The sequence below is a fragment of the Protopterus annectens genome, chromosome 1.part1, assembly GCF_019279795.1.
Source record: "Protopterus annectens isolate FY-2018-M chromosome 1.part1, PAN1.0, whole genome shotgun sequence".
NCBI classification, from domain to species: domain Eukaryota; kingdom Metazoa; phylum Chordata; order Ceratodontiformes; family Protopteridae; genus Protopterus; species Protopterus annectens.
The window spans coordinates 352,701,254-352,727,288 of NC_056726.1; the positions used below are offsets into that span (position 1 = coordinate 352,701,254).

General features: G+C 43.3%; 1 protein-coding gene across 1 annotated transcript in view; it reads left to right on the forward strand.

Annotated features, from left to right (window-relative positions):
* UBR4 (ubiquitin protein ligase E3 component n-recognin 4) overlaps positions 1-26,035 on the forward strand; it is a 3,959,899-nt gene that overhangs the window by 1,093,382 nt on the left and 2,840,482 nt on the right. Inside the window, 1 exon segment of the mRNA XM_044087073.1 lies at positions 17,735-17,923. Within this exon segment, the coding sequence (XP_043943008.1) occupies positions 17,735-17,923 (189 nt within the window).

Below are 26,035 nucleotides of genomic sequence, written 5' to 3' on the forward strand. Positions count from 1 at the left end.
GTTGTGTGGACTTGCTACCGAGTGAAGTTCAGTACACCAAAACAGAGATGCCAGTGAGATTCCTTCAATGCTGACAGTTACCTACTTCCAACAATAATGCAAACACAGCTTAAATAGTTGTACAGTCTGGCCTTTAACAACACTTCTGTTTTGTCTTGAGGCATGACAGGTTGGGAAACTGTATATACTGAAGAGTTGAAGACTACACTTGGTAATGTGCCCAATGTTTATAGTAAAGGAAAGAATGTAAAAAATATTTTTGAAAATGGCCACATGGGAACTAAAAAGGATGTAATCTTCAGGATGGCAAAATGTGGCTACTGTATGTAGTGCAGGTTCGTTAATGATGGACCATTTTTAGCAGTGAAGGGTTTTTAATAGGACTTTAAAATGTCCTGTTAGGTAAAATGTGAAAGTCCCTTATATTCCTACATTTTGACCTCTTTAAGCCTGGTTTCTCCTGCTGCAGTGTTTTCTCTTGGTGAAACCTCTGTCTGATGACATCCAAAGCCCTTTTTCAACTGTCTGAGCCTCACCCAGGCGTCTTGTAACTCAGTCTGACCACAAGGTTTCTTCATTGGTGTGGATGACCAGAGATGCTTCTTGCTCTCTTTCAGGTATCAAAAAAACAGAGGTAATCCATAGGGCTTAATTGAAGTCTGGTATCACACCTGAGACCCAGAGGGTGACAGGACTAACAAGAAACAGAGTATAAAAGATTAGTCCTGACAAAATCAGTTTAGCTAGCCGATCAAGGAGAGACCGTCTCTCTGATACCCTCCCTGTGGGAGGAATAAAGACACCTTGTTGGGGTTTCCAGTAGTTTATTCAGTTATGCAGGTAGGTGAATGATTGTTCTTGTTCTAATGATGGTTAGAATACGAGCACCTGTCCATCTACCGAACAGTTAGAAAGAGAACGCTCATCCATCAAACTATTGGGTCAACTCTTAGGGGATTTTTATTGATGAAGTAATTAGCTTGAGTAGATGTTTTTCCAAAGGCCACTGCAGTGCATTTCTTTACACTGAGTTTTAATCCGTGGCTTTCACACCAGTCATTTGTTTTATTAGACCTTCTCTTGTAGGATTTTGGTGTCATGGGGGGGAATTTGATAGCTCCCAGTTTAGTCACTTGTTAACTTGTCGAGTCCAGAGGCCTTTGACATTAGCTTTATACTCCAGGAACAAGTTGCGAAACAGGAGTGGGCCCAACTCAGAGCCCTGGGGTATTCCAGTGGTGAAAGTCTCTTGATGGAGGTGAATGTCCTTCAAGGATGCATCTGCAGTCATCACATATGGGTTGTCCTGCCTCAGGCAGCCCTTCGGTCGGCCGGATTCCAAAGTCTGGGTCCGGCGTCGGCTGAAGTCGCCCTTTCCCCGACGTCAGAGCGCCTGGGGTATAAAAGCGTCAGCCGACGCCATCTTCCCCAGTCTTTCTTGCCGCTTGGTGCCCGAAGCAGAAGCAGTTCGCAAGTGCCGGTCGGCCAGCTCCTGTAATTCAGCTAAACCGAAGACTTCAAAAGCTAAGTACCCCGTTGGGGACTCTTTCTTGCCTCAGCCGATGTCAGATAAAATTAATAATTGTTTAACTTGTGGGAAACAAATACCTCATAAGGATTTCCACTCTTACTGCCTACCTTGCCTAGGCCCAGACCACAACGTTTTGGCCTGTTCCGCCTGTGCTTCCTTCAACCGACGCACTCTAAGACGTCGGTCGGAGTTTGCAGAGGAATTTTTGGGGGCTAGTTTTGCTTACAAAATGCCGTCGGAGACTCCGACTTCACATTTAATCAAGAAACGGAAGGACAAGGACCGACATACGCGGTCCGCGGTTTCGGCTGAAACCACGGCCAGGCCTACCGCGAGTGTCTCGGTCTCTGCTGAAACAGAGTCCTTGGTACTTCCGTCCACCGAAACCGTACAACCGACAACCTCGGCCCCGGAGGCCACTACTGTATCGGTTGCTGAATCTCCATTGGAATCTGGTGTCCAGGAACCTTCCGACACCATTCCCTTAGACAAAACTAAACTAGCACGTGGTGCAGCCAGGCCTCCTGCATCCATGTCTATTAAGGCATTCTCTAGGGCTAAAGCTGCTAAACACTCAAAATCTATGCCTCCCAGGGTTATCCCTGTGGGACCCACTACAGGTTCTCAGATCCTTAGTCTAGCAGAGGACCTTGTTTCATTAATTAGGGGCTCTCCACCTCATCCGGACAGGGGCTCTCAACCTCCTACTGAAAAAAGGCCCAGGGTTGAGCCCTCTGATCCCCTCTCCTCAGATGAGGCCTCTGATGGCTCTGCTCTCTCGGACTACCAGGAGGAGGCTTTTTCGGTCTACGTGGATTCTGATGCAGGGGAATCTATCCCTTCGGCCTCCCCTCCTGAAGAACTGTCTTTTGGGGAAACTCTGCACACTATGAGGGAGCATTTCCAATGGCAGGGCCAGGAATTCTCTGATTCCAGGAAGAGATTAAGGACCTTCTTGCATTTGCCTCAGCATAGACCTTTGGCTATTCCCCCTGTTTTGAATGTCATTAATGATATGAGTCTAGCACAACCCCTGACCCTCTCCCTCCGGCTCCTGCCAAACCCGATAGGTACTACAGGGTCCCAGAATCACATCTTTTCCTTTACAAGGCCCACTCTGCTGATCCAGAAACTATTTCCCAGGGCCCTAAAGGCGTTGCAGCTGTCACTACAAAAAATCCACTCCCCTCTGAAAGGGAGTCCTCCAGGGCTTTAGAGTGATGGGGTAAAAAAGTGTATACTTCTGCTACCCTTTCTATGAGGGCTTTAAACTGTCAATTTCATATGATACAGTACCAAGCGTATTTGTTAGATGAATTGCATAAAAAGCTGTCTTCACCTGAACCCCTAGATCGCAAATCACTTCAGGATCTGGTACATAACTCTCAACAGGTTAGCAACCATTTCTTGCAGTGTGGTTATGATGCATTGGAAGCTTCATGTAGGTCAGCTATGACAGGTGCAGTCATACGTAGGCATGCTTGGCTGAAGGAACAATCTCTGCCAGACCATGTTAAAGCAAAGCTTCTGGATGCTCCACTGGAAAAGCAAAAGTTATTTGGCTCCACTGCTCAGGAGGTCTTAAAGAATTTTGAAGAAAAGGCAAAATCTGTACAAACAGTCATAGATTTTATGCAAGTCCAACCACCAAGGTTCAGCAGAAATTGGCCTTCCAAGAACTGGTCCTTTCCAGACACAGACAGATTTCAGAGAGGCAAGAACAGGCGTGCCAGAGGTAGAGGGCAAGCTAGAGGCTCCTACAGAGGACGTCAATGGCAGCCTCCCAACCAGAGAGGTAGTGCAGGGCCTACAACTGCTGCACAAGGACAGATGACTTTACTTAGACACCGCCAACCAGGGCTCAATTGGAAGCACCTTTGAGCGGAAAGCTTTCCTTATTTTCAGAAAATTGGCACGTTATTACAAGGGACAAATGGACACTACAAATAATGGACAAAGGATACAGGTTCCATTTCCACACATTACCGAAAAGAAAAGGCATGCCAGACCTGCCACCAAATCAAAGGGCAGAGGCTTTGAAACAAATCTTCAACTTAATGAAAATGAAAGCACTAGAAAAGGTTCCTCTCTCAGAACAAGGCCAAGGATTTTATTCCAGACTCTTCCTTGTTCCAAGAAAAGAAAAGCAATGGAGGCCTATTCTCGACTTGTCCGCGCTAAATACTTATCTCATTGTGCCAAAATTCAAAGTGCTGACTCTACAGCAACTCCTTCCCATGCTGGGCAAGGGGTCTTAGCTGGTAACTCTGGACCTCAAGGAGGCATACCTGCATGTCCCTATCAGACAAAGCTGCAGAAGACACCTCAGATTTCTTGCAGGTTCAGAGCATTATCAATTCTCAGCATTGCCCTTTGGCTTATCTACTGCGCCCAGAGTATTCACGAAATGCCTGGCATCAGTAATTGCACACTGCAGACTTCAGGGGATGCAAATATACCCGTATCTGGACGACTGCCTTATACAAGCGGACAGCCAACAAATTTTGGAAAAACACTTGAATTATGCCATCTACCTTCTTCAGGCCTTGGGATATACAGTCAACATTCACAAGTCAAGACTTATACCATCCCAAAGAATAACTTTTCTGGGTGTGGATCTAGACACAACCACCCAAATGGCTTTCCTCACAGAAGAAAAACAAAACCAACTACCGGATTACTTCAAAAACCTGTCAAGACAAACTCAGCTGACTGCAAGGAAAATCCTGCAGGCCCTGGGTTACATGGCTTCTTGCATTCTTCTGATTCCTCAAGCAAGGCTACATATGAGGAAACTACAATGGTACCTAAGGAGTTTATGGACTCGGCACAGCTTGGAAACTTTGATACCACTCATCCCATGCCTTCAAAGGGAATTTCTGTGGGGGGCTCAAGCAAGCCAGTCAAACAGGGGTTTGCCCTTCAGCGAACCAATAGCCAGCCAAACCATTACAACGGACGCTTCAGACCACGGATGGGGAGCGCACTTGGAGGGAAGATGCATTCAAGGACTATGGTCACAAAAAGAGCTACGCATGCACATAAACGAAAAGGAAATGCTGGCAGTGATACATGCTATCGAGGCCTTCAAGTTATTTCTACATCAAGGCCACCTGCTAATAAGGACAGACAACACTACAGTTATGTGTTACATAAACAAGCAAGGAGGCACCCATTCCTACCCTCTTTGCAGACTGGCGATGAATCTATGGGAGCTTTTCTTGACACTCAATATACAGCTGCAATCCCCGTTTATACCAGGAAAGGACAATATACTGGCGGACAACTTAAGCAGGAACATCATGGAGGCACACAAATGGATGCTGCACCCAGACATCTTCCATCAGATAACACAATCATGGGGGAGACCGGACATAGACCTCTTTGCCTCCCCACACAATCATCAGCTGGAGAAATTCTGCTCAAGGACATACCACCCACAAGCATGGAAAGTGGACGCCCTCTCTTTCAGCTGGAGTATGCATTCCCACCTATTCCATTAATGACCAAGGTCTTACTGAAGATCAGGGCAGAGCAGCCAAGAGTGATTCTGATAGCTCCGGGCTGGCCAAGACAGCACTGGTACCCATTGCTAAAGAGCATGACATGGACGAAACCATGGCTTCTTCCACAATGGCCGCTTCTCCTAACACAGCACAATTACAAAACTCTGCATTCCAACCTGAAAACATTACAACTAGCTGCCTGGAAAATACCTTGACTCATCACCAGGATAAGCTATCCAAGAGAGTGAAGGATATCATCATGGAAGCTCGCAGGCCTTCCACAAGAAAGGCGTACTCAGCAAAATGGAAACGATTTCACACCTGGAGCACCTCAAAGGGCCTAGATGCAACAGTTATGAACATGACACATATCCTGGAATATTTGGCAGAAATGCTCCACAATGGCCTGTCTTACTCTTCCATTAAAATTCATGCTTCAGCAATTTCAGCAGAGTACAATACTGATCCACCTGTCTTCTCTCATCCTCTCCTAAGACAGTTTCTACGAGGAATTAAAATCATTAATCCCCCCCAGGAATCCACCAGTGCCTACTTGGGACCTTAACTTCGTGTTGGAAAAACTAACACTGCCTCCCTTTGAACCAGCAGCATCTGCAGAACTACAGTTCCTGTCTTGGAAGACTGCTTTCCTTCTGGCCATAACCTCAGCAAGAAGAGTATCTGAGTTATAGGCCCTCATGGCAGTACAGCCATTCCTTATCTTTCATCAAGACAGAGTCTCTTTGAGAACCACTCCTTCATTTATGCCAAAGGTGGTATCCAGGGTCTCCTTAAACCAAGCTATTCACCTGCCTACCTTCTTTCCAAATCCACAAAACAAAGGGGAAAAGCTTCTGCACACCCTGGACATACACAGACAGTTGCGCTACTACTTGGACAGAACTAAAAGTAACAGAAAATCTGACCAGCTGTTTGTAGCATATGCTGCTAGTGCACAAGGAAAAGCAATTTCAAAACAGACAATTTCTAAATGGATAGGAAACTGCATTCGATTTTGTTACTCCTTTCATGGAAAAACTGTGCCAGCTAACATCAGACCTCATTCCACCAGAGCCACAGCCACCTCCACAGCCTTCTTAAGAGGGGTGGCTACCAAGGACATTTTAGAAGCTGCTACATGGAGCTCTGTGCATACATTTTCCAAGCATTACAATTTACCTTTATATTCCAGATCCAGAGCAGGCTTTGCTACAGCAGTCCTGCAGGGCTTTTTAGCTACACCATCCTTTACATAGATCCTCCACTCCCAGATTGGCTATGGTATTCTACCCAAATGTGATGACTGCAGATGCATCCTTGAAGGACATAGTACAGTTTTGTACCTACCATAAATGTAGATGCCCGATAGGTATGCATCTGCAGTCAGGTTTACCCTCCCTCCTTCCCCTCTGTGGTATTTCTTGGGTACTTATCCCTCTCATAGCTTGCTGGGGTTATCTATTATGTTGTATTTGTTTTATATATATATATATATATATATATATATATATATATATATATATATTTTTATATATATATGTGTATATATATATATATATATATATATATATATATTTCTGTGCATGTTTGGAATTTATTACATTCCTCCAAATTTAGCCTTCCTTAGAGGGCACCTGGGGCAAGAAAAACTGAGGAAGATGGCGTCGGCTGACTCTTTTATATCCCAGGCGCTCTGACGTCGGGGAAAGGGTGACTTCAGCCGACGCCAGACCCAGACTTTGGAATCTGGCCGACCGAAGGGCTGCCTGAGGCAGGACAACCCATATGTGATGACTGCAGATGCATACCTATCGGACATCTACATTTATGGTAGGTACAAAACTGTACTTTTTGCTGACCCTGACTTCTTGGGTCATATCTGTAAGCCAAGTGACAATCCAGTGAGCTCTGTAGGGATTTGTGCCTAGTTCTGAGAGTTTGTCAACTATACCTGAGTGGGGATTGTATCAAATACTTTGGCCACGTCAAAGTAGGTGGTATGCTGCGTTTTCCATTCATCCGTAGTTATGGTGATCCTCTGTCTACAGATTAAGTAGGCAAGACCCTCCCTTAAAGCATAACTTTGATGCATCTAGTGTCTGTAGGTTACCAGTGTCTTTGATCATTTCCATAGTAATTCATTCCATGGCTTTGCATACTAGACTTGTCAGACTGATGCGTCTGTATTTTCTTGGTTAGCTGATGGTCCATCCTTATGAAGAGAGATGACTTGTGTAACCCACCATTCACATGGCACACAACCTGTTTTGAGGCTGTAGTTGGAGTGCCTCATGTGGTCCTGCTAGGTCATGTTTCAGGATATTTAGGAGGCAACTAGTTGGGGTTGGGAGGGTGGCTTAATGGCTAAGGTGCTTGCCTTACAAACACAAGGTGCAGGGTTTGAGTCTCACAAGGGATAATTGGCTAGGCTTAAAATGGCTCGCAAGGGCAGTTAGCTTAGTACTAAACTATGAACCTATGAACTAGGATATTGTAAGGGTTACCAGTGTCTTTGATCATTTCCATGGTAATTCATTCCATGGCTTTGCATACTAGACTTGTCAGACTGTAGTTTCTTGGTTAGCTGATGGTCCTTCCTTATGAAGAGGGATAACTTGTGTAACCCACCATTCACATGGCACACAACCTGTTTTGAGGCTGTAGTTGGAGTGCCTCATGTGGTCCTGCTAGGTCATGTTTCAGGATATTTAGGAGGCAACTAGGATATTGTAAGGGCCATTGAAGCAGTGTTTTTGGCCTTGTCGAGCACTACCAGGAACTGCTGTCTTTTGATAGTTGGGGAATATGCTAGTAGGGGTTTTAAAGAGGATGGTGTGGGAGGAATGGAGGGTGAAGTCATAGCTAAATTTATCAGCTATTAGATTTGCTATGTTACTCTGGTCATTGAAGGTTGTGCCATTTACCGTCAGTGCTGCACACTGCTGAGTTATTACCATTAATATTCCTGACCTAGCTGAAGAAGGTCTTGTGGTTATCCTTAGTCTGGGAAGCTATCCTGACCTCTTAATTGGCATTGTTGGACTTTTAGACCTGCTATTTTCTTTAGTTGACTTGGAGAGCTCTTGTCTGAGAGTTGCTCTTTCTGATTTTGGCCTTTATTTAACAGACTGTATAACAAAAGAAAAAAATTAAGGATTCCACCAGTGTGGTTTGTTTGTGGCATTAGATCTTCTGGGCTTGCGTCTGGTAGTAGGACAGCCTCAGTGCATCCATTTGCTTGTTTGTACACAGTTTTTGTAAATGATTCTACATCAGTAGTTGTGTTCCCTTGGTTTGTTGGAGCCATACATTTTGACAAACCGTTGCTTAATAGAATGTAGTTTAATTTATTATAGTTCCTAACTGCTAATGGATTAGTTTGGTTTTCTGGGTTTATTTTTTTAGACTAATATAGCTTTATCTGACTTCACCAATGAGGGCGTGTCTTTGAGTTGGGGGGGGGTGCAATACACTCCCATGTTGGTGAGTGCTATGTCTAGTATATTTGATTTTCTGTTTGGAGAGTGTTGTATCTGGTCCTTAATGTTTGTGTTGATAAAGTCCAGGAAACTTTTTACCTGTCAGAGGCAGTGTTTATTTCCCAGTCTGTAGAGAGGTTGTTAATCTTCCCTGAATAGGGCATTTGGTTGGATGTTGAGCACCTCTACTATAGTGCACTTTGTGGGTCATAGAGGACAACCTGTAGTTGGCTGGTACATAGTAAGGAACATTGTCTGTGGAGACTTGGGTGGGGATGAATTACTAGGCATTGTCCTGTTTAACCATCCTAGAGTTGTATTTGCGGCTGATGCTGATTGAGACACCGGCACCTTTAGCCCCACTCTGTACTGCTGTTGGTCTAAAGTATATGGATATTCTCCAGAGTGAGAAGTATTTGTAAAGTGTGGATTTTCTTTTTTAGGCTCTTAGAATTGAGTGGTAACACCTTAACGCTGCTTTGAGTTTTTTGCTATATTTATAGTTTTGTTATTTTCACATTGACTAATAAAAGCTGTAAGGGGATGGATAAAGTTTTAGCCAATATTCAAAAGCCGAGGAGGGGACATTTGCGGGCCATACTTTGCAAAGCAAAGTGGTCTGTTAATTTCCTCCATACTGATCGATATTGGATTCCCATGGAGTGACACCAGAAACTAAGCCAGTTACTAAAAATGGTCCTGTTTTGTTCATACTGTGGCATCATCCTTGGTGAAAGTAGTCTGCTGCTCAGTGCAAGGCACTTGTCTGATTGTCACACATATTTAGAGAGCTCCATAATATCGCTCTTCATAAACCGCGTGGTAGTGCTGCGGTAGCATTGTCGCCTCACAGTAAGACGCTGTCCGGTTTGATTCTCAGCTAGAGCGTCTTCTGCATGGAGACATACGTAAATGGGCGTACCTTTGTTGAAGGTTGTGCGTCAGAGCTGGTAACTCGGCACTTAAAAATCAACTACTAATCATTAGTGGACCGGAGTTCCGCTGTGGCAATCCCTAACCGGGAAAAGCCGAAAGACACAAACAATGTAGTATATTGAGGTATGCCCCAGGTTATTTACACGCGCACACACACACACACACACACACACACACACACACACACACACACACACACACTAGTAGAATCTTATTGCTACTTGTGGTGCAGTGACTCGAGTGTCTGTGTGATATTATGGATCCTAGCTGCAGATAGGCAGCTAATCATTATCTTCTTGTCCAGCCTGGTGAGAAATGCATCTGTGTTCTGTGCAATAGAATGCTGTATGACAAAGAGTACTAGGTAGTGTTTGGTTGCCTTACAGGCTTTGTTTTTGAGATATCATTGGGTGTAGGCCTATGTGTAGTGCTAGGTGTTGCTTTTTGCTTGATTTAGTGATTGCTGAGGGTAATTATTGCAGTTGGAAGGCTTAGATGTTTGGAGAGGTGTCTTAAGTGCTTCAGCGTAAGAAGGTCTGTGTGTGGTGAGCAGCACATGTGAAGGATGTAGTGCGTGTGGTTTTTACAAACTTGCTTGTAAGTGAGATGTTTGCCTACAAAGAAGGTATGTATGCATGTCTCTTGCATGTTGTGCTAGTTTTTTTTAAGGATTAAATGGTTGTCTGAGTACATGAGACAATAGGCTACATTGCCTCAGGATGCCCATATCTACCAGGCTGGCTATTGAGACATTAGGAAATTGCAAATCCATGTTGCTGGTGCCTGTATTTGGGTTGGGCTGTTAAGGTTTATGGTCGTGGTTTTACATGGGTCACCTGAGTGGTGTATAGGGTGAAGGCTAGATATTAGTGTTATAAGACCCTCTTTAGCCTCCCTAAGCTTAGCTCCACATACAGCCTTTGTGTTAAGGGTTCAAGTCCTACGTACTAACTTTATAGGTTTGCTGCTGTACAGGGTACACTGATCTGTGAACAGTTCTGTGAAAACGTGCCTAATTTATTGCTGAAAACTTCTGTGTCCGCTGGCCAGTAAACAGCTACACTTTAAGCTCCCTGGAGTGCTTTTCCCTACTCGGAGAGACAACCTACCACAAGTCCTGGAACTTCTTAATGTAAAAACGCAACAAAAGTAGCTCTCAAGTGCAGATAAACACCCAACCAAACCCCTAAAACACTCTCTGGCTGATTAAAGAATCTCACTTTAAGGCCCCCTTTGTGTTTCCCAAGTGGGACTTTCCAGATTGCTTCGCTACGGTGACTGGAGTAGCAGTCTTAATGTAAAAAAAAAATTGTTTCACACAAAGTGAAAAGGTACCAACTTGTTTTAACAAGTAATTTATCACTTTAAGCGTCCTTGTGCGTTTCCCAGCTCGGACAGACCAGGCTACCTTTTTTTCTGCCACTGTAATTTTATTTATTTATTTTATTTTACATTTGTTGACTGGGCTAGTCTAGCTGGCTACATTTCCATTTTCAGTAGAGGCCCAGGGAGAAAAGCTCCACACAAATTTTAACAAAAAAAGTCAAAAATAAACAAGCAAATGGACAAATCATCATAGGTGAAAAGACAAATAAAAAAAAATATAGTACCCAATAACAGATATACACATGAGAATCACATTTCTAAGAATAACATTATTAGCTGTAATAACATCAAGAACAAGGCACAAAACAGAGAACAAAATTTACTTATAATATTATATAGAACTAATCTTAGTAACAAAAGGAGAGAGAGAAACACTTTAGTAGGAGAGGAGGAAGGGAAGCAGGAGATAGACTGAAGCAGACTCAGAAAAGAGAGAGAGAAAGTAAAGTAGTAGGAAAGCGCAGAGTAGTAGGAAAGCGCAGAAGAGGTAAAAGATTAGTCAGGTTAAGTACAGGAACAGAGCCAGTGGCTTTGGAAATAATCTTTGATTTTATGTTTAAAGAGAGGCAGAGATGTGGTAAGTGTTATATCGCTAGGAAGCAGATTCCAGTTCCTTCTTACAGTATTATTGAATAGAGAGTCACCAGCAGAATTATTAGTCTTTGTTATAATAGCCATAAGTTTACTGGAAGAGCGAAGGGAGTTTAGGTTGTTATAAGGGATTAAAAGTTTAGAAAGTATAGGGGTTTTATTGGGTTGGTATAGAATTTTATGGGGAATGGTGAGTTGAGGGATTAACAGAAGGTTGTGTAGTTCTAGCCAGCCTAGAAGTTTCAGGTTAATACAGTGATGAGTTCTAAAAGGGTTACTAGTGGCAAAACGGGCAATGTTGTTGTAGCAAGTAGCCAGTTTAAGGTTGGCTTTCCTAAGGTTAGTAAAAATTGGTGAGGCATAAAGAAGAGTTGACAAAAGATGGGAGTGGGCAATCTTAGCTCTGGATGATGAGGTTAGGAAAGGTTTAATTCTATATAGGCTTCCTATTTTTCTATTGACTATTTTAATGGTGTTGTTGATATGCTGATCAAAGGAGAGGTTGTTATCAATTGTTATTCCTAATAGTTTTGTTGTTGGATCAGGAGTAATGAGAGTGGCATTATTTGAGGAGATGGTGAAGTCCAAGGGAGTGGACCGTGTGCTAGGAGAGAAAAGGAGAAGTTTAGTTTTTTTGGCATTGAGGAGGAGGTTGCGTCTGGTGAACCAAGTTTCTACTGTGTTGAAGACATTTTGAGTGATATATGAAAGTTCATTAGGAGATGAAGCAGAGCAGATAAGGGTGGAGTCATCTGCATATTGAATGCAGGTTACTTGAGGGATTGTTAAGTGGAGATCATTGATGAACAGGGAGAAGAGAAGAGGTCCTAGAATGGAGCCCTGAGATACACCGATGGAAACGGGTGTGAGTGAGGAAATTTGGTTTTCCCAACAAACTGCTTGTTGTCTATTGCTGAGGTAGGATGTAAACCAGTTAATGGCAAGATTATCAAAGGAGAGGGATGTAAGAGTGTTAATTAAAAAGGAGTGGTTGACCATATCAAAAGCTTTAGAGAGGTCGATGAAGAGAGCAGAAGAGAGAAGGTTGTCGTTGCGGTTCCTATTGATAGTATCTACAAACGATAGGAGAGCAGTGGTAGTACTGTGATGTGGTCTAAAACCGTGCTGACAGTTTGCTATTATGTTGTTTTGAGAGAGATGCTGTAAAAGTTGTTGGTGAATACATTTTTCCATTATTTTTGCTAAAGGAGAAAGGAGGGCAATTGGTCTATAGTTTGAGTACTCAATGGAATTCCCACCTTTATGTAATGGGATAATATGGGATATTTTCCAGATGTCTGGGATGGTTCCCTCTTGGATTGTCCTGTTTATAGGTATAGATACTGGATATGCAATTTCTTTGGCAGCTTTTTGGAGAAGAAGTGAGGGGAGCTTGTCAGCAGAAAGGGTACAAGGCTTCAGTTTGTGAATAAGTCTAGAGATGAAAGATGTAGGAATAGGTTGTATTTTAAAGTTATTTGAAGAGTGTCTTTGGTTTATAGGTGGGCAGGAGTTATTAGTGCTAAGTTGTCTAGCTAGTGATAGAATAGTGTCAGTAAAAAAAGAGTTGAAAGCATTTGCAGTGAGGTGGGGAATGTCTGGGTCAGCATTAAGAGGGGTGGGAGTTTGGGATGTTCCTGGGGAAAGGAGTCTATTAATAGATGACCAAAACTGTTTGGGATTGTTATGAGTTTGTTGAAGTTTACAATAGAAGGTTTTTTTGTCAGTAATTATTGCTTTTTTAGTCGAGTTTCTAAGTTGGCGGAAATGAAGAAGATCGAGGGAATTTCTATGGGATCTCCATTTGGCCCAGACTTTATTTCTGGAGAGAATTAGCTTTTTAGTTTCTTTAGAGAGCCATGGGGCAATATTGGGTTTCATTCTGATGGTGCGTTCAGGAGCATGTTTGTCGAGAATGGATAAAAAAGTGGTATTAAAGTATGATACTGCATTTTCAAGAGGAAGAGATTTTAAGGGGCTCCAGTTGCATTTGCTGAGTTCATTTTGAAATAGGTCTATATTAAAATGTTTTGTAGAGCGTATTTTTTGAATGTTAGGGAGGTTTGGGAAATCAGTTTTTTCTCTAGTGATATAGGTTAAAGAATGATCACTTATATCATCAGGCAGGGTTCCTGCTTTGTAGGCGTGTTTGACTTTGTTTGAGTATCCAGTCTAAAATACTCTCTTTATTGTTAGGCTTGTTGATTCTAGTGGTTGAAGTAATAGTCTGGGTGAAACCATATAGGTTCATATGAGAGGAAGGATTATCTGCATTGATAGTGTTCCAGTCAACATTGATGTCACCTAGAATTATAGTTTCTTGGGGGTAAGTAGTAGATACCTTGCTAAGAAAGGGTTCTAGTATGGGTATATTGTTTCCAGGTGGTAAGTAGATGCAGATAATGTAAAGGGATTTCTTGGTGTTTATTTGGAGTTTTGTTATGATGGCTTCTACTTTGCAATCTGGGGTAGGATAAGCTGGAAGAGTAGAGATATTAAGCTGATTCTTAAAAAGAATTGCTACTCCACCACCTTTACGTTTTGGTCGGTCAAGTCTTATACTATAGCCTTGGGGTGTGATCTCAGTGTCTTTTGTATCTGGTTTGAGCCAGGCTATGAGAGGCAGAGAATGTCAAAAGAATGGATATCTAGGAGGGCATGTAATTGAACTATTTTGTTATTTATACTATGAATGTTAAGGTGTCCTATAAGGAGGGAGTCATTGATTTTAGGTCTATAAGTTTTGGGAGAGGGATAAGTTGGTCCAGGATTAGGGTGGATGTCTCCATCTTGTAATGTAGGAAGATTTGGTTTGGTTATTAAATGGTTCTTTAGAAAGATTTGAAGTATTAGTTTCTTATTGGTAGGATGGACATACTTAAGGTGGGAGAGTCTGTGGTATTTAGGTAAGAGATAGTTGGGGTTAAAAGTAATGTTGGAGTGTAAAATGGGAGAAGTATGTGTGAGAGTTGAGGTGTGTTTGTTGGGGTAGATGGAGTGGACAGAAAGAGGGTTTTCATAGAAGGTAAGAAGGTATGCAGAGAACAGGATGGTAAGGAGTGGAACTGTAAGTGTGAGCATAGTAAGGAAGTTGGGAGGCATAATTAGAGAGTATTATAGTAGGAGTTAAGGAAGGCACTAGAAGTGGCTAAGATAGGAGAAATGATATAAAACGTAAAGGAGAGGGAGGAGTGGAAGAGGGTCAGTAAGAGGTAGTAAGAGAGTATAAAAGGATAGTGTAAAAGGAAAATAAAAAATAAAAATGAAGTAGAAGACAAGTATAGAGCTGTGAGGTCAGATATAAGGGAGGGATATTGGAAGGAAAGAGGTATGAGGGAAGGGGGTGGTAAGGGGTGTGGTTAACAGAGGAGCGGGAAAAAGCAGGGCTAAGATATTGGAAGGAAGAAGTAGGGGGTGTGTTCAGAGAGGTATAAGAGTAGGACCAGTGGGGGGGTGGGAATTGGGGGTAGGGAAGGGAGCGGAGTGAGCCAACGGAGCAGGCGAAGAAACAACTGAAGGAGAGATGGGAAAGGAGACAATCAAAAATGCAGGTAAGTAAGGTGAGAGAGGTATATAGTGAGAAGGAGGTAAAGTAGAGACCAGTGTTCCAGGGAGATGATAAAAGCTCAGACAGGTTAAAATCAGTATGTGAACATACAGAGAATATAGAGGAGGAGCAGGTCTAAGTTAACAAGGAAAGTAGGCAGTTTACAAGGAATAGAGCAAATCAGAGAGATAGGGGACAGACAGACAGAGAGTGAGGCTAGGATAGAGGTTAAAGGGGATAGGAAGACGGAGTACTATTGTAACAGATGAAAGGGCTAGTTGGAGCCAAAGGGGAACAGCAGAGGAAAAACAGAAACAGAGGGGAGGGAGCTACCTGTAAGATAGCGCAGATAAAAAGAGAGAGAAACAGAGAAAAATAATATAAGACCAAGAGGGGTGTGAGGGAGGAGAGAAATTAATTAAAAAGTAGGAGAGTAGAGCATACAAAGGGTGGGAGAGGGGAGGCTAAGAAGGAGAGGTACTGGCTGCTAGAGACTCGCGCACAGGCAAACTATAAGACCCTTTTAGGAATACCAGAACAGGAGCCTAATCTGCCAACAAATCTATGCCCATAACCTACTTTCTTTCCTTGGTAGAGGGTGCAGTACAGGACAGGCAATCAATCACCGGAGGGTTGGCAGGTTCTTCAGGCACCAGGAGGACTTAAAAGAAGACTGGAAACAGTATAGTCAGCTGGTAATTTCTTTCCTTGGTAGAGGGTGCAGTACAGGACAGGCAGTTTCAATCAATCACCGGAGGGTTGGCAGGTTCTTCAGGCACCAGGAGGACTTAAAAGAAGACTGGAAACAGTATAGTTCAGCTGGTAATTTCTTTCCTTGGTAGAGGGTGCAGTACAGGACAGGCAGTTTCAATCAATCACCGGAGGGTTGGCAGGTTCTTCAGGCACCAGGAGGACTTAAAAGAAGACTGGAAACAGTATAGTTCAGCTGGTAACAGAGCTAGTACGCCAGGGTAGAGCGGACAGCAGCCAGAAGCCTACACAGCCCCAATCTTCTCAATGTAAAAACACACTTCATTAGCCACAAATGAAAAGCTACCAGAAACAAATCTAACAGCTAGTTACACATAATTGCAAGGTGATTCAAAGGCAGACAAGCCAGTGAGAGGAACTTGCACACTTGAAGGCATTTTCCAAAGTACAATAGCAGTCTAAGGTTAGCACCTTCCCAATTTCTTCGGTCAGTAACTAGTAAGGCAAGCAGAGGGGATAAGACTGGGAGGAGCTTTTAGGGCCAGCTGTACAGTAGGGGCAGGCAGCTCAAAAGCCTGCAGTTGTAAAACCAAAATGGGTGGAGTGTGGGAGAAAACCATACTCAGAAAAACATAGGCCCAGCAGAGAAACCAAAAAGCAATGCGGACCATACCTCTCAACCTCTTAGAGCAAGAAATCTGGACAAAGGCACAAATGGGGGCAAAGGCACAAAATAGGGACACATTTTAAATATTGCTCTCACAAACTTAGAAAATTAATATGATGACAGGTTTTGCATTGGAGTGAATTTTCTGAAAGATATGAAGTCTGACATTCAAATGTGTGCCATTATTGTCTGACTTTAGTTTTCAGTGATTTGCCAGAAAGCCACAGCTTTTATGAGCAATAGAGCAGAAATATTAGGCAAAAATCTGGACAATTGATTGGTATGAGGCAGACTATAAAAAAGTATTCAATTAATAGCTTTTACTTCAGGTAAAGAGCAAAAAAATAAATAAAAATGATTTTAATAGTAAGATGAGTGCAATTATAAAAGTTCTTAAAATGTACTACTTTGAATGCAAACATTTAGTCTAGTTTTTACTATCAAGCTTGCAGAAGTCTCAGAACTGCTTTGTGCATCTTAGGCCACTTTCGAAGATATGTTTTTATGCTTAGAACTTGAGCTTCATGGTTAATGGATTTCCCTTTCTCTCCTCCAGCATGCTGGTTTAGTGGATATGAAGCATGTCTCAAACTTTTAACTGGTACCTCTTTATGTAGCATCTTTTAAGGTGTGGGCCATAATTTATAGAAAGCTTGTTCAGTTATTCAAATAGGTCTTTTGCCCCTTATGACACACCCACCATTTTTTCCTTCTGAAGTGGTCACAGAAGTAACCTTTGAGTTGTTCTTTTTCCTTTGACTTTTCTGTCTTTAGGACAAATTCAAGAACCCATTTATTTTCTTTGTGTTGTGAGATCTCTGGTTCTGACTAATGAAGGGTAAGTGATTTGTGGGGAAAGGACCTTTTTTACTTGTGTGTGCAAGCCCCCTTGCATCCCTGTTGTAGAGGAAGGGTGCACGATCCCCCCAGACCCTTCAAACGTCTAATTCTGAGATAGCCATATCTCAGAGAAAAGGTAATATTTGGAGAATATAGCAGTCTCTTAATTAGTATATGCAAGTCCATTTTTGGCTTGCATTCAATGTTAGTGTTTCAGGGCTCTTTGTAGTGGGTCCCAGTATTTCAAATGGTTTCCAGTGTTTCGTACTGTACATGTTGGCAGCAAAGTAGGCCACCGTGTAAGTGAGGCAAGCTTGCTATATTTCTGAACCTTAGATTAAGTTGCATAGATGATGTTTGAAAAACAGACTGTAACTGAGTAGTTTTAAGTACTTTGAGTCAGGGGTGACAGTGATGAGGTTAAAGCACCTTAGTTTGTAATTTTCTTACCACAGATGTTAAGCAGCTTTGTTTAGTGTTGTGATTTTTTTGACATGATTATGAGCAAATGTAAAGATTTTTTCCTCTTCTGATTTTTAGTCAAGTTGGAGAGGGAGTGTGTACAGTGCTGTTAAGTACTCTCATTCCTATGGCGACAGAGATGCTTAATAGTGGAGATGGAGCAGGCTTCCCTGAACTGGTGGTGGTCATGGCAACTCTTGCAAGTGCTGGTCAAGGAGCTGGACATCTTCAGCTTCACCGAGCTGCAGTGGAATGGTTGAGCAAATGGTAAGTAAGAACTGCTTGGGTGTAGCAGAGTTTCATTTTCCTGTCTTTGTATTTTCTTTTTTTTAAATTGACTTTCATTGTTTTGAAAGTGTTTTTGTAGCACTGATTATTGACATTAATTTGCTTGATTAGAATGGTGAATATAAACAGAAAAACACACTGTGCCATTTTTATTTAAACGCATATTGCAAATTGTTGGCTTCCTTAACACCCTTGTTTTAGGGTACAAGGCAGATGACTTTTGAAGCGCACAAAATATTTAACTGCCATTGCCAGAGAAAGTGCCTCTTATTTGTTATGCTGGTGTAGGAGGCAACATCGTTGAATGATTATTTAGACTACCTGTTGACCATAGGATCATAGGAAGTTACTAGGTTATTGGCCCTGAGGCCCTTACAGGCGTTGCCAAGAATTTAGCCCATACTCTGACAAGTTAGCTCCTGATGCCCCTGTCCAGCAGGGACAGAGGTCGAATCCCAGGGTGTATTTTCTGTTCCCCGTCCAGTTTGAGCTTAAAAAGGTTCAATGCAGTGCTCTGCTCGACTTGGAGAGGGGGTCTGTTCCACAGAAGGGGGGAAACACATCTGTCCTGCAAAAAGTCCTACTGATGTGACAGACCAAGTTGAGGTCGCTCGTGCAGGTTATTGGAGTGGAGCTTCACTTGCGGATATGCAGCAGTGCCATCAGTGCAGGGTCTGAGATTGCTTTGTGTGCAGGAACAGAGGTCACCTCTGATGAGTCTGCATGAGACTGAGTAGAGTGACAGGGCTTTTAGCCTATTTGTGTGGAGTAGATGTTAGGCCCTGGGTTCTCCTGGTGAGGAACCTCTGTGGTCTGTCCAGCTGCTGCATGTGTTTTGTGAGGTACATGCCGAAAGGGGCATTGTACTAAATAATGGGTCTTACAAGGGAAGAATACAGGGATGTTATGACCTCCTTGTCCCTGGATGAGACACCTTTCCTAATGAGGTGGGCCATGTAGAAAGCTTACCATACGACAGAGGTAATATGGTGATCAAAAGTCAGTTTGCTATCATCCTGGGTTCCCAAGTCCCTCATGACTTGAGACCTTCTTATTAATGTGATAATTTATGGGGACATCTCTCTCCAAAGGGGGTGATGATGCATTTTTTGGCGTTTAGTTTGAGACCAAGAGATCTGTCAGAGTCACAAGGGCGGGAGACTTAAACCTCGACACGGCTATTAATAGGAGCTGAGGGAGGGATAGATTCATCACCAAAGACCTCGGCTGTGGAAATAAAATCCGGGTGATATGTGTGTGAGCACAGAGCTGGTCTTGTTCAAGATAAATCTGACCAATGGATGGGAGGATGAGGATAAGGCCCCAGGTATGCAGGATACACTGCAGTCTCACTCAACAGCACAATAAAGTATAGTTATAGGTATAGTTCCCATAGGAAGGCAGGGGTTGACTATGGGCTAGGCTTTATAATGCCTCGCCTTAAATAGATAGCCTAGTATGAACCTATGAACCATGTTTCTGGCACCAGTCATTTGTTTGAGTGAGACCCTCTTGGAGGATGCCCACCTCACTAGGGGAATTGATGACAGCATTCTGCTTGCAGTCATCTGCAGACTTGGTCAGCCATAGCCCACTGGTTTTGGCCTGCACCTCAGAAAAGTATATCTCAAACAACAGAGGCCCCAAGACCGATCTCTGGGGTACACCGTTTGTTAAAGGTCTACTTGCTTGAGATGGCTTTCCTTATTTTGACTAGGTGGGTTTTGCTAGTGAGTCAGTTTGCTACCCATCTGGTAACATATGGAATGATGCCTAGTTAAGAGAGTTTATCTATCATACCCGAGTGGGGAATAGTATCTAAGGCTTTAGCCAGGCCAAGGTGGGCATTATGCACAGTCTTCCCCTCATCCGTGGCTTTGGTGACCGTCTCATACAAGTCGACCAAATTTAACGGAATGACCTACCCTTGATGAAAACAAACTGAGATTGAGTGTTTGTAGGTTGCCAGTGTCCTTGTTAATGAGGTCTATGTTCCGTTCCATGGCCTTGCAGATCAGGCTAGTTAGGCTGATGGTTCTGTATGTTCCTAGATCAGTGGACGCTCCACCTTTGTGCAGAGGGATGACAGTGGCTGTCCTCCGCTCAGCTGGGACAAAGTCGCTAGTCAGGCTTTGGTTGAATATGGTGCCTAATGGTGCTGCAAGTTCCTGCCTGAGTTCATGTAGGATGCAGCCCTGAGATGTTATCAGGTCACATGGAGGCAATATTTTTTGCCTTTGAGAGGGTAGTGATGACTTTCTCCCTAGAGATAATCAGAGGAGGCAAGTGCTGGGGATGTCTGATTTTGCTGATTGGTGAGGGGGGGGGTTTTCACTGAACCTGTCTGCCAACAAGATTGCTATGTCTACTGTGTTTGTGTATGTGGTGTCCTTGACCACCAGTTCTGAGCAGGTCTTAGTGCTTCCTTTCAGATTGTAGACATGTGAAGAAGGCGTTATGATTGTCTTTAGTATATGTGACCAGTTTGGATTCTGTTTGCTTTGGAGGATTTCACTAGTGCTCTTATTTTCTTATTCAGGCTAAGGAGAGATTGGTTCCAGTTGGGCACCTGCTCCTTATTGGTCCTGGACAGCAATTTTGTTCCTTTTATTATACTTTATTTATTGCAGATGTCCACCAGACAGGTTTACTCTTCTTTGAGGAGTATGATTGATTTTGTCCTGTCAGGTATTCCTGATTCCATCAGCTATATAAATGCTTGTGTAGTACTTTGGTGTAGGTTTGGACATATGTGCCACTTCCTATGGATGAGTAGGGGGCTGTTAAGCTGTTTATACCTTACTTCAGGAGGCTGTAATCAGATTTAGAGAAGGTTTTTTGTTTGATACTGGTGGGAGGGGGGTGATTTCAAAAGTGACCGTTTTGTGGTCAGATCGTACCAGGGAGGATGACAGAGTAGGGGTGCTGCAGTGGTTACTCATGTTGGTTAATACCAAGTCCAGGATGTTATCACCTCTTGTGGGGGTGTCCGCCACCTGGTCCAAGGCATTTACACTGATGAAATCAAGTAAAATTGCGTTTTGGCATGAGTAGTTCTTCCAGTCTGTGGTGGGATAGTTAGTCCTCCAGGACCTGGGTAAAGGGTTGAATCTTGATAGATTCAGAGAGGTCCAGATAGGCATAGTGGGCATCTTGAGTTAAAGATGGGGGTCTTTAGCTAAGTATGATTTCAATAGGGATCTTGTCATTGGTTAACTGCACCGGAGTGTTTCCTGTACATCATACTGTTTGACCAGCCTGGAGGTGTGTATGTCTTTATTATATATTGCAACTCCACCTCCTTTTGCTTTGGGGTCTGAATGTATGATAGGATGAGTAACTTGGTATGGGTGGGGTGCTCTCTGCAGCTTTGAACCAGGTTTCTGGACTGCCCAACTGTCATCTCTTCAGAGTTAAGAATGATTGCAATGAGTGCAGTTTTATGATAAGACTCCTAGCGTTTAGCAGCTTGACCTTTAATTTGCGTTTTAATGAAATTTTTATATTGGCAGTTTTGACCTCATGGCATTGTCTAATAAAGACATGGGATAGGCGAGAGCCTTTGCCAGAAGCCTGAAGCCAAAGGGAGACCGATGCAGGCCACGTGGTCTGTTGATCATGTCTTCCTAGGCTGTTGGGTACTGCATCCCTTTGGAATGACACCAGAAACTAAGCCAGTTAAAGTGAATTTTTTCTATTTGTATTTTGAGGCATCATTCTGGGTGACTGTAGAATGCTGCTTAAGGCTAGGAACATACCTGGCTGGGACACACATTCAGTGGGCTCAATCATGTCTCTCTTTTTATGTAGTCCAGGGAAGTACATCTGAAGTCATTCATGCCAACATGGACTATGACAAAGTCATAACAGTACATGTTGTTGAGAGACTTGAGTGTATGGTTGATGTGGTGGATTCTGGTACCTGACAACTAACCGTGACTTTCTCCTTATCCAGCCTGGTGAGGGGCACATCTGTCTCTCACAAATGGGGTCTTCTATGACAAATATGTTGGCTTTGTATTTAGGCCATGTTCAAGATGTTCTTCGTGTTTCACTGTTGCAGTCATTACATTTGGGTAATCTGCTGGCAGGATGCCCTCAGTCAGCCTGATTAACAAAGTATTGGGTCCTGCGTCGGTTGCTGTCCCTTCTTCCATGACATCAGGTCGTCAGGGGTGTAAAACATGCAGCCGACGCCATTACATCAGTCTTTCTTGCCGTGCGGTGCCCAAAGCAGAAGCAGTTCGCAAGTGCTGGTCGGCAGACTCCTGAAATTTTCGTTTAAATGTTTCATAATTGAAGTCTTCAACTTAAAGCTAAGTACCTCGTTGGGGAAACCTTTTCTTGCTCCTTACCGATGTCAGTAAAAGTTAATAATTGCATTACTTGTGGGAAGCAAATACCTATTAAGATTTTCATTTGTGCTGTATTTCTTGCAGAGGCCCTGACCACGACGTACCTTGCTGTCGTTTTTGCGCTTTATTTAATCAGCGCACTATCTGTCGTCGGTACATTTTTGCCTCTAAATATTTTGGTTCTCTGTTTAATTATCCAGAAATGACGGTTAGCCATCAGACTACTGGAATTCTGAAAAAACGCAAAGTAAAAAGACACAGGCCGTTAAGATCCAAAACTGCCGACGCTTCTAAGCCAGTCGCCAGTTCGCCAGCACTCAGTGAGGCACTTTTGCAGCCCCTGATACCCGCTACTTTTGACTCGCAGGCCTCTACTGAGACACATTCAGAGTCCGGTATGCCGTGAGATGCATTACCTATGGAACCTCCGGATGTCTCTATCTTGGATGGGTCCGAAGCCGCTGTGCAGGCACCAGCTTCTCTGGGTGTTTTCAGGCCTACAGACTTGATTATTAACCCAACTCCACCTTCGATTCTAAGGCCTAAATCTCTATGTCTAAAAAAACAATGCCCAGACCACATGTTCAGGCCCCTATGCCTAAAAAAATGATCAAAATGGCTGAAGATCTTATGACTCTAATCAGGGGTAGTCAAACCCCCCCCCCCTTCTAAGAGGGCTAGGACTGACCTTAACTATGAATCTTCTGATCAGGACTGTTTCTTCTAATTCTTCCTATGACTTGGATTTGTCCATGCCTACTTATGAGGATTCTGATGCAGAGGATTCCATTCCCTCTGCCCCCCCCCCCCCGAGGATTTTTCTTTTGGGGAAACTTTACATACCTTAAGAGAATATTTCCACTGGGAAAGTCAGGAATTTTCTGAATCTAAAAAGAGGCTTAAGGATTTTCTCCTACCTCAGTATAGGCCTTTGGCTGTACCTCTTGCACTAGATGTTGTTGATGTGTTTTCAGAATCTAGTATGGCTCCTGATTTCCTGCCTCCGGTTCCTAGTAAACCTGACAGATACTACAGGGTTCCTGAGTCCCACAAGTTTCTTTTCAAAAATCCTGTTGCGGATCCAGAAACCATTTCTCAGGGGCCCAAGGGCATTAAGGCTTCTACTGCTAAAAATCCTACCCCTTCTGATAGAGACTCCAGGGCGCTGGATAGATGGGGTAAAAAGGTTTATACTTCTGCAACCTTGGCAATCAGGGCTTTAAACTGCCAATTTCATATGCTAAAATATCAACAGCATAATGCAGGACTGCTTAAACAGAAAATGTTCATTTCTGACTGTATGGAAAATAAAGATTTACAGGATTTATTGCATTCTGCTGAACAAGGTGGAAAACATACTTTGCAATGTGGTTTTGATTCTTTAGAGGAGTCTTGCAGGGCTGTGGATACTGGGATTGTGCTTAGAAGGCATGCTTGGCTTAAGGAGCAATTTCTGCCTGATTCATGTTAAAGTAAAATTGTTGGATACTCTAAATCAGGACCGCCTGTTTGGCAATAATGCTGAAGAAGTTCTAAAAAAGATGGAAGATAAAGCTAAATCTATGCAAACTGTAAAAGATTTCTTACAAGTGCAACCTCCAAAATTTAGTAGGCACTGGCCTACTAAGAATTGGTCCTTTCCAGCTCTTTCCAGACCCACTCAAACCAAGCCCAGACACACCAAAAGCACCAGGTTTCAGTCACAAGGGACTCTCAAAATTAAGCAATGGGGGGCATCCACTTCCAAATCTGGAAATAACAAGACACCCCCATGGTAAACAGTCTCAATGACTTTCCTTTAAAATTGCCAAGCACTTATTTTTTAGTCGCCCCTTTGGTGGGAAAGATAGCTCTTCATGCAAAAAACTGGGAACTCATAACCCAGAACAAATGGGTTTTAATTATAGTGTCCCAACGATACAGATTTCATTTCCACACATTGCCAATACCAAACGGGTGGCCAGACCTGCCCCCACATCAGTGGGCAGAGGCTCAGAAACAAGTACTTTCCCTCTTAAACATGGGGGCTGTTCATCTCGTACCAGAAGAGGAAAAAAGACAAGGTTTCTCTTCCAGGCTTTTCCTGGTAGCCAGAAAAGGCAAATCTTGGCGTCCAATTCGGGACCTGTCTGCTCAAAACACCTTTCTGGATATTCCAAAATTCAAGATGCTGGCTCTTCACCAGTTACTTCCTATGCTAGGCAAAGATGCCTGGTTGGCAGCTCTAGATTTAAAAGAATCTTACCTGCATATCCTAATCAGGGAATCTTGCAGGAGATACCTACACTTCAAAGCAGGCTATTTGCATTATCAGTTCTCTGCACTGCCCTTTGTCTTGTCTACTGTGCCCAGGGTATTCACAAAGTGCCTGGCTCCAGTAATTGCATTTTGCAGACAAATATTCAAATATATCCATACCTGGACGATTGTCTAATTCAGGCAGAAAACCAAGCCATACTTATAAATCATCTGGCGTTTGCAAAAAGGGTTCTAACTTGTCTAGGGTACACCATAAACAAAAAAAATCACAGCTGGTATCCTCTCAACAGATTACATTCCTGGGTGCAAGCTTGACTTCAACTGCCCAAATGGCTTTCCTCACGCCAGAAAAGCAAATTCATTTGGTAACTTCAAACAAGTGGCCACAAAAACCCTGCTATCTGCAAGACAAATACTGCAAGCCTTGGGGTTCATGGCCTCTTGCATTCTTCTAATTCCATATACAAGACTGCATATGAGGAGCTTCAGTGGTACTTAAAAAGTCTATGGAGTCAACATTATCACAGCTTGGAAACAATGATTCCTGTCATACCTTGCCTACGCCTGGAGTTCCTGTGGTGGGCAGAGGTCTGCCACCAAAACAAGGGACTCCCATTCACACTACCCCCTGCCGCCCAAACCCTAACTACAGACTCATCGGACTATGCATGGGGGGCTCACCTGGCAGGGAAGTGCATTTAGGGCAAATGGAACCCAAATGAAATGCACCCTACATATCAGTCAAAAAGAAATGTTAGCTGTACAGAATGCTCTGACAGCCTTCAAGGACTACATTCATCCAGGACAACTAATGGTAAAGACAGATAACACCACGGTTATGTGGTACATAAGCAGGGGGGGGTACTCATTCCTACCCCCTATGCAGACTAGCCATGGCATTGTGGAACACTGCCTTGAACTACCAAGTGCAACTACAAGCTCAATTCCTGCCAGGGAAACTGAATGCACCGGCAGATGGACTAAGCAGAAATCTCATGGACCTACACGAGTGGAAACTGGAACCACAGATTTTCAACATGTTGACAAGCAAATGGGGGGGGTCCCACACAGATCTATTTGCCCCCCCCCCCCACAACTACCAGTTGGACAAATTCTGCACAAGAACTCCTCACAAAAAAGCCTGGAAAGTGGATGCTGTGTCATTCAGCTGGAAAAACCTATCCGTCTTTGCTTTTCCCCCCTCTGCCTCTGCTCTCCAAAGTTCTGCTAAAAGTCACAGGATTAGCCAAGAATGATTTTGATTGCTCCAGACTGTCCAAGCCAACACTGGTACCCACTCCTGCGCAGTGTCACAAATTTCTCCATGGCACCTGCCTCGGACACCTTCTTTACCGTCTCAGCAGGAGAACCAAATTCTGCACCCTCAGCTCTCCAACATTGAACCTTGCAGCCTGGCTAATCATTTTAAATTCACCCTTAGCATCCCTCAGAAAAGCTGTGATGGATGTCACCTTGG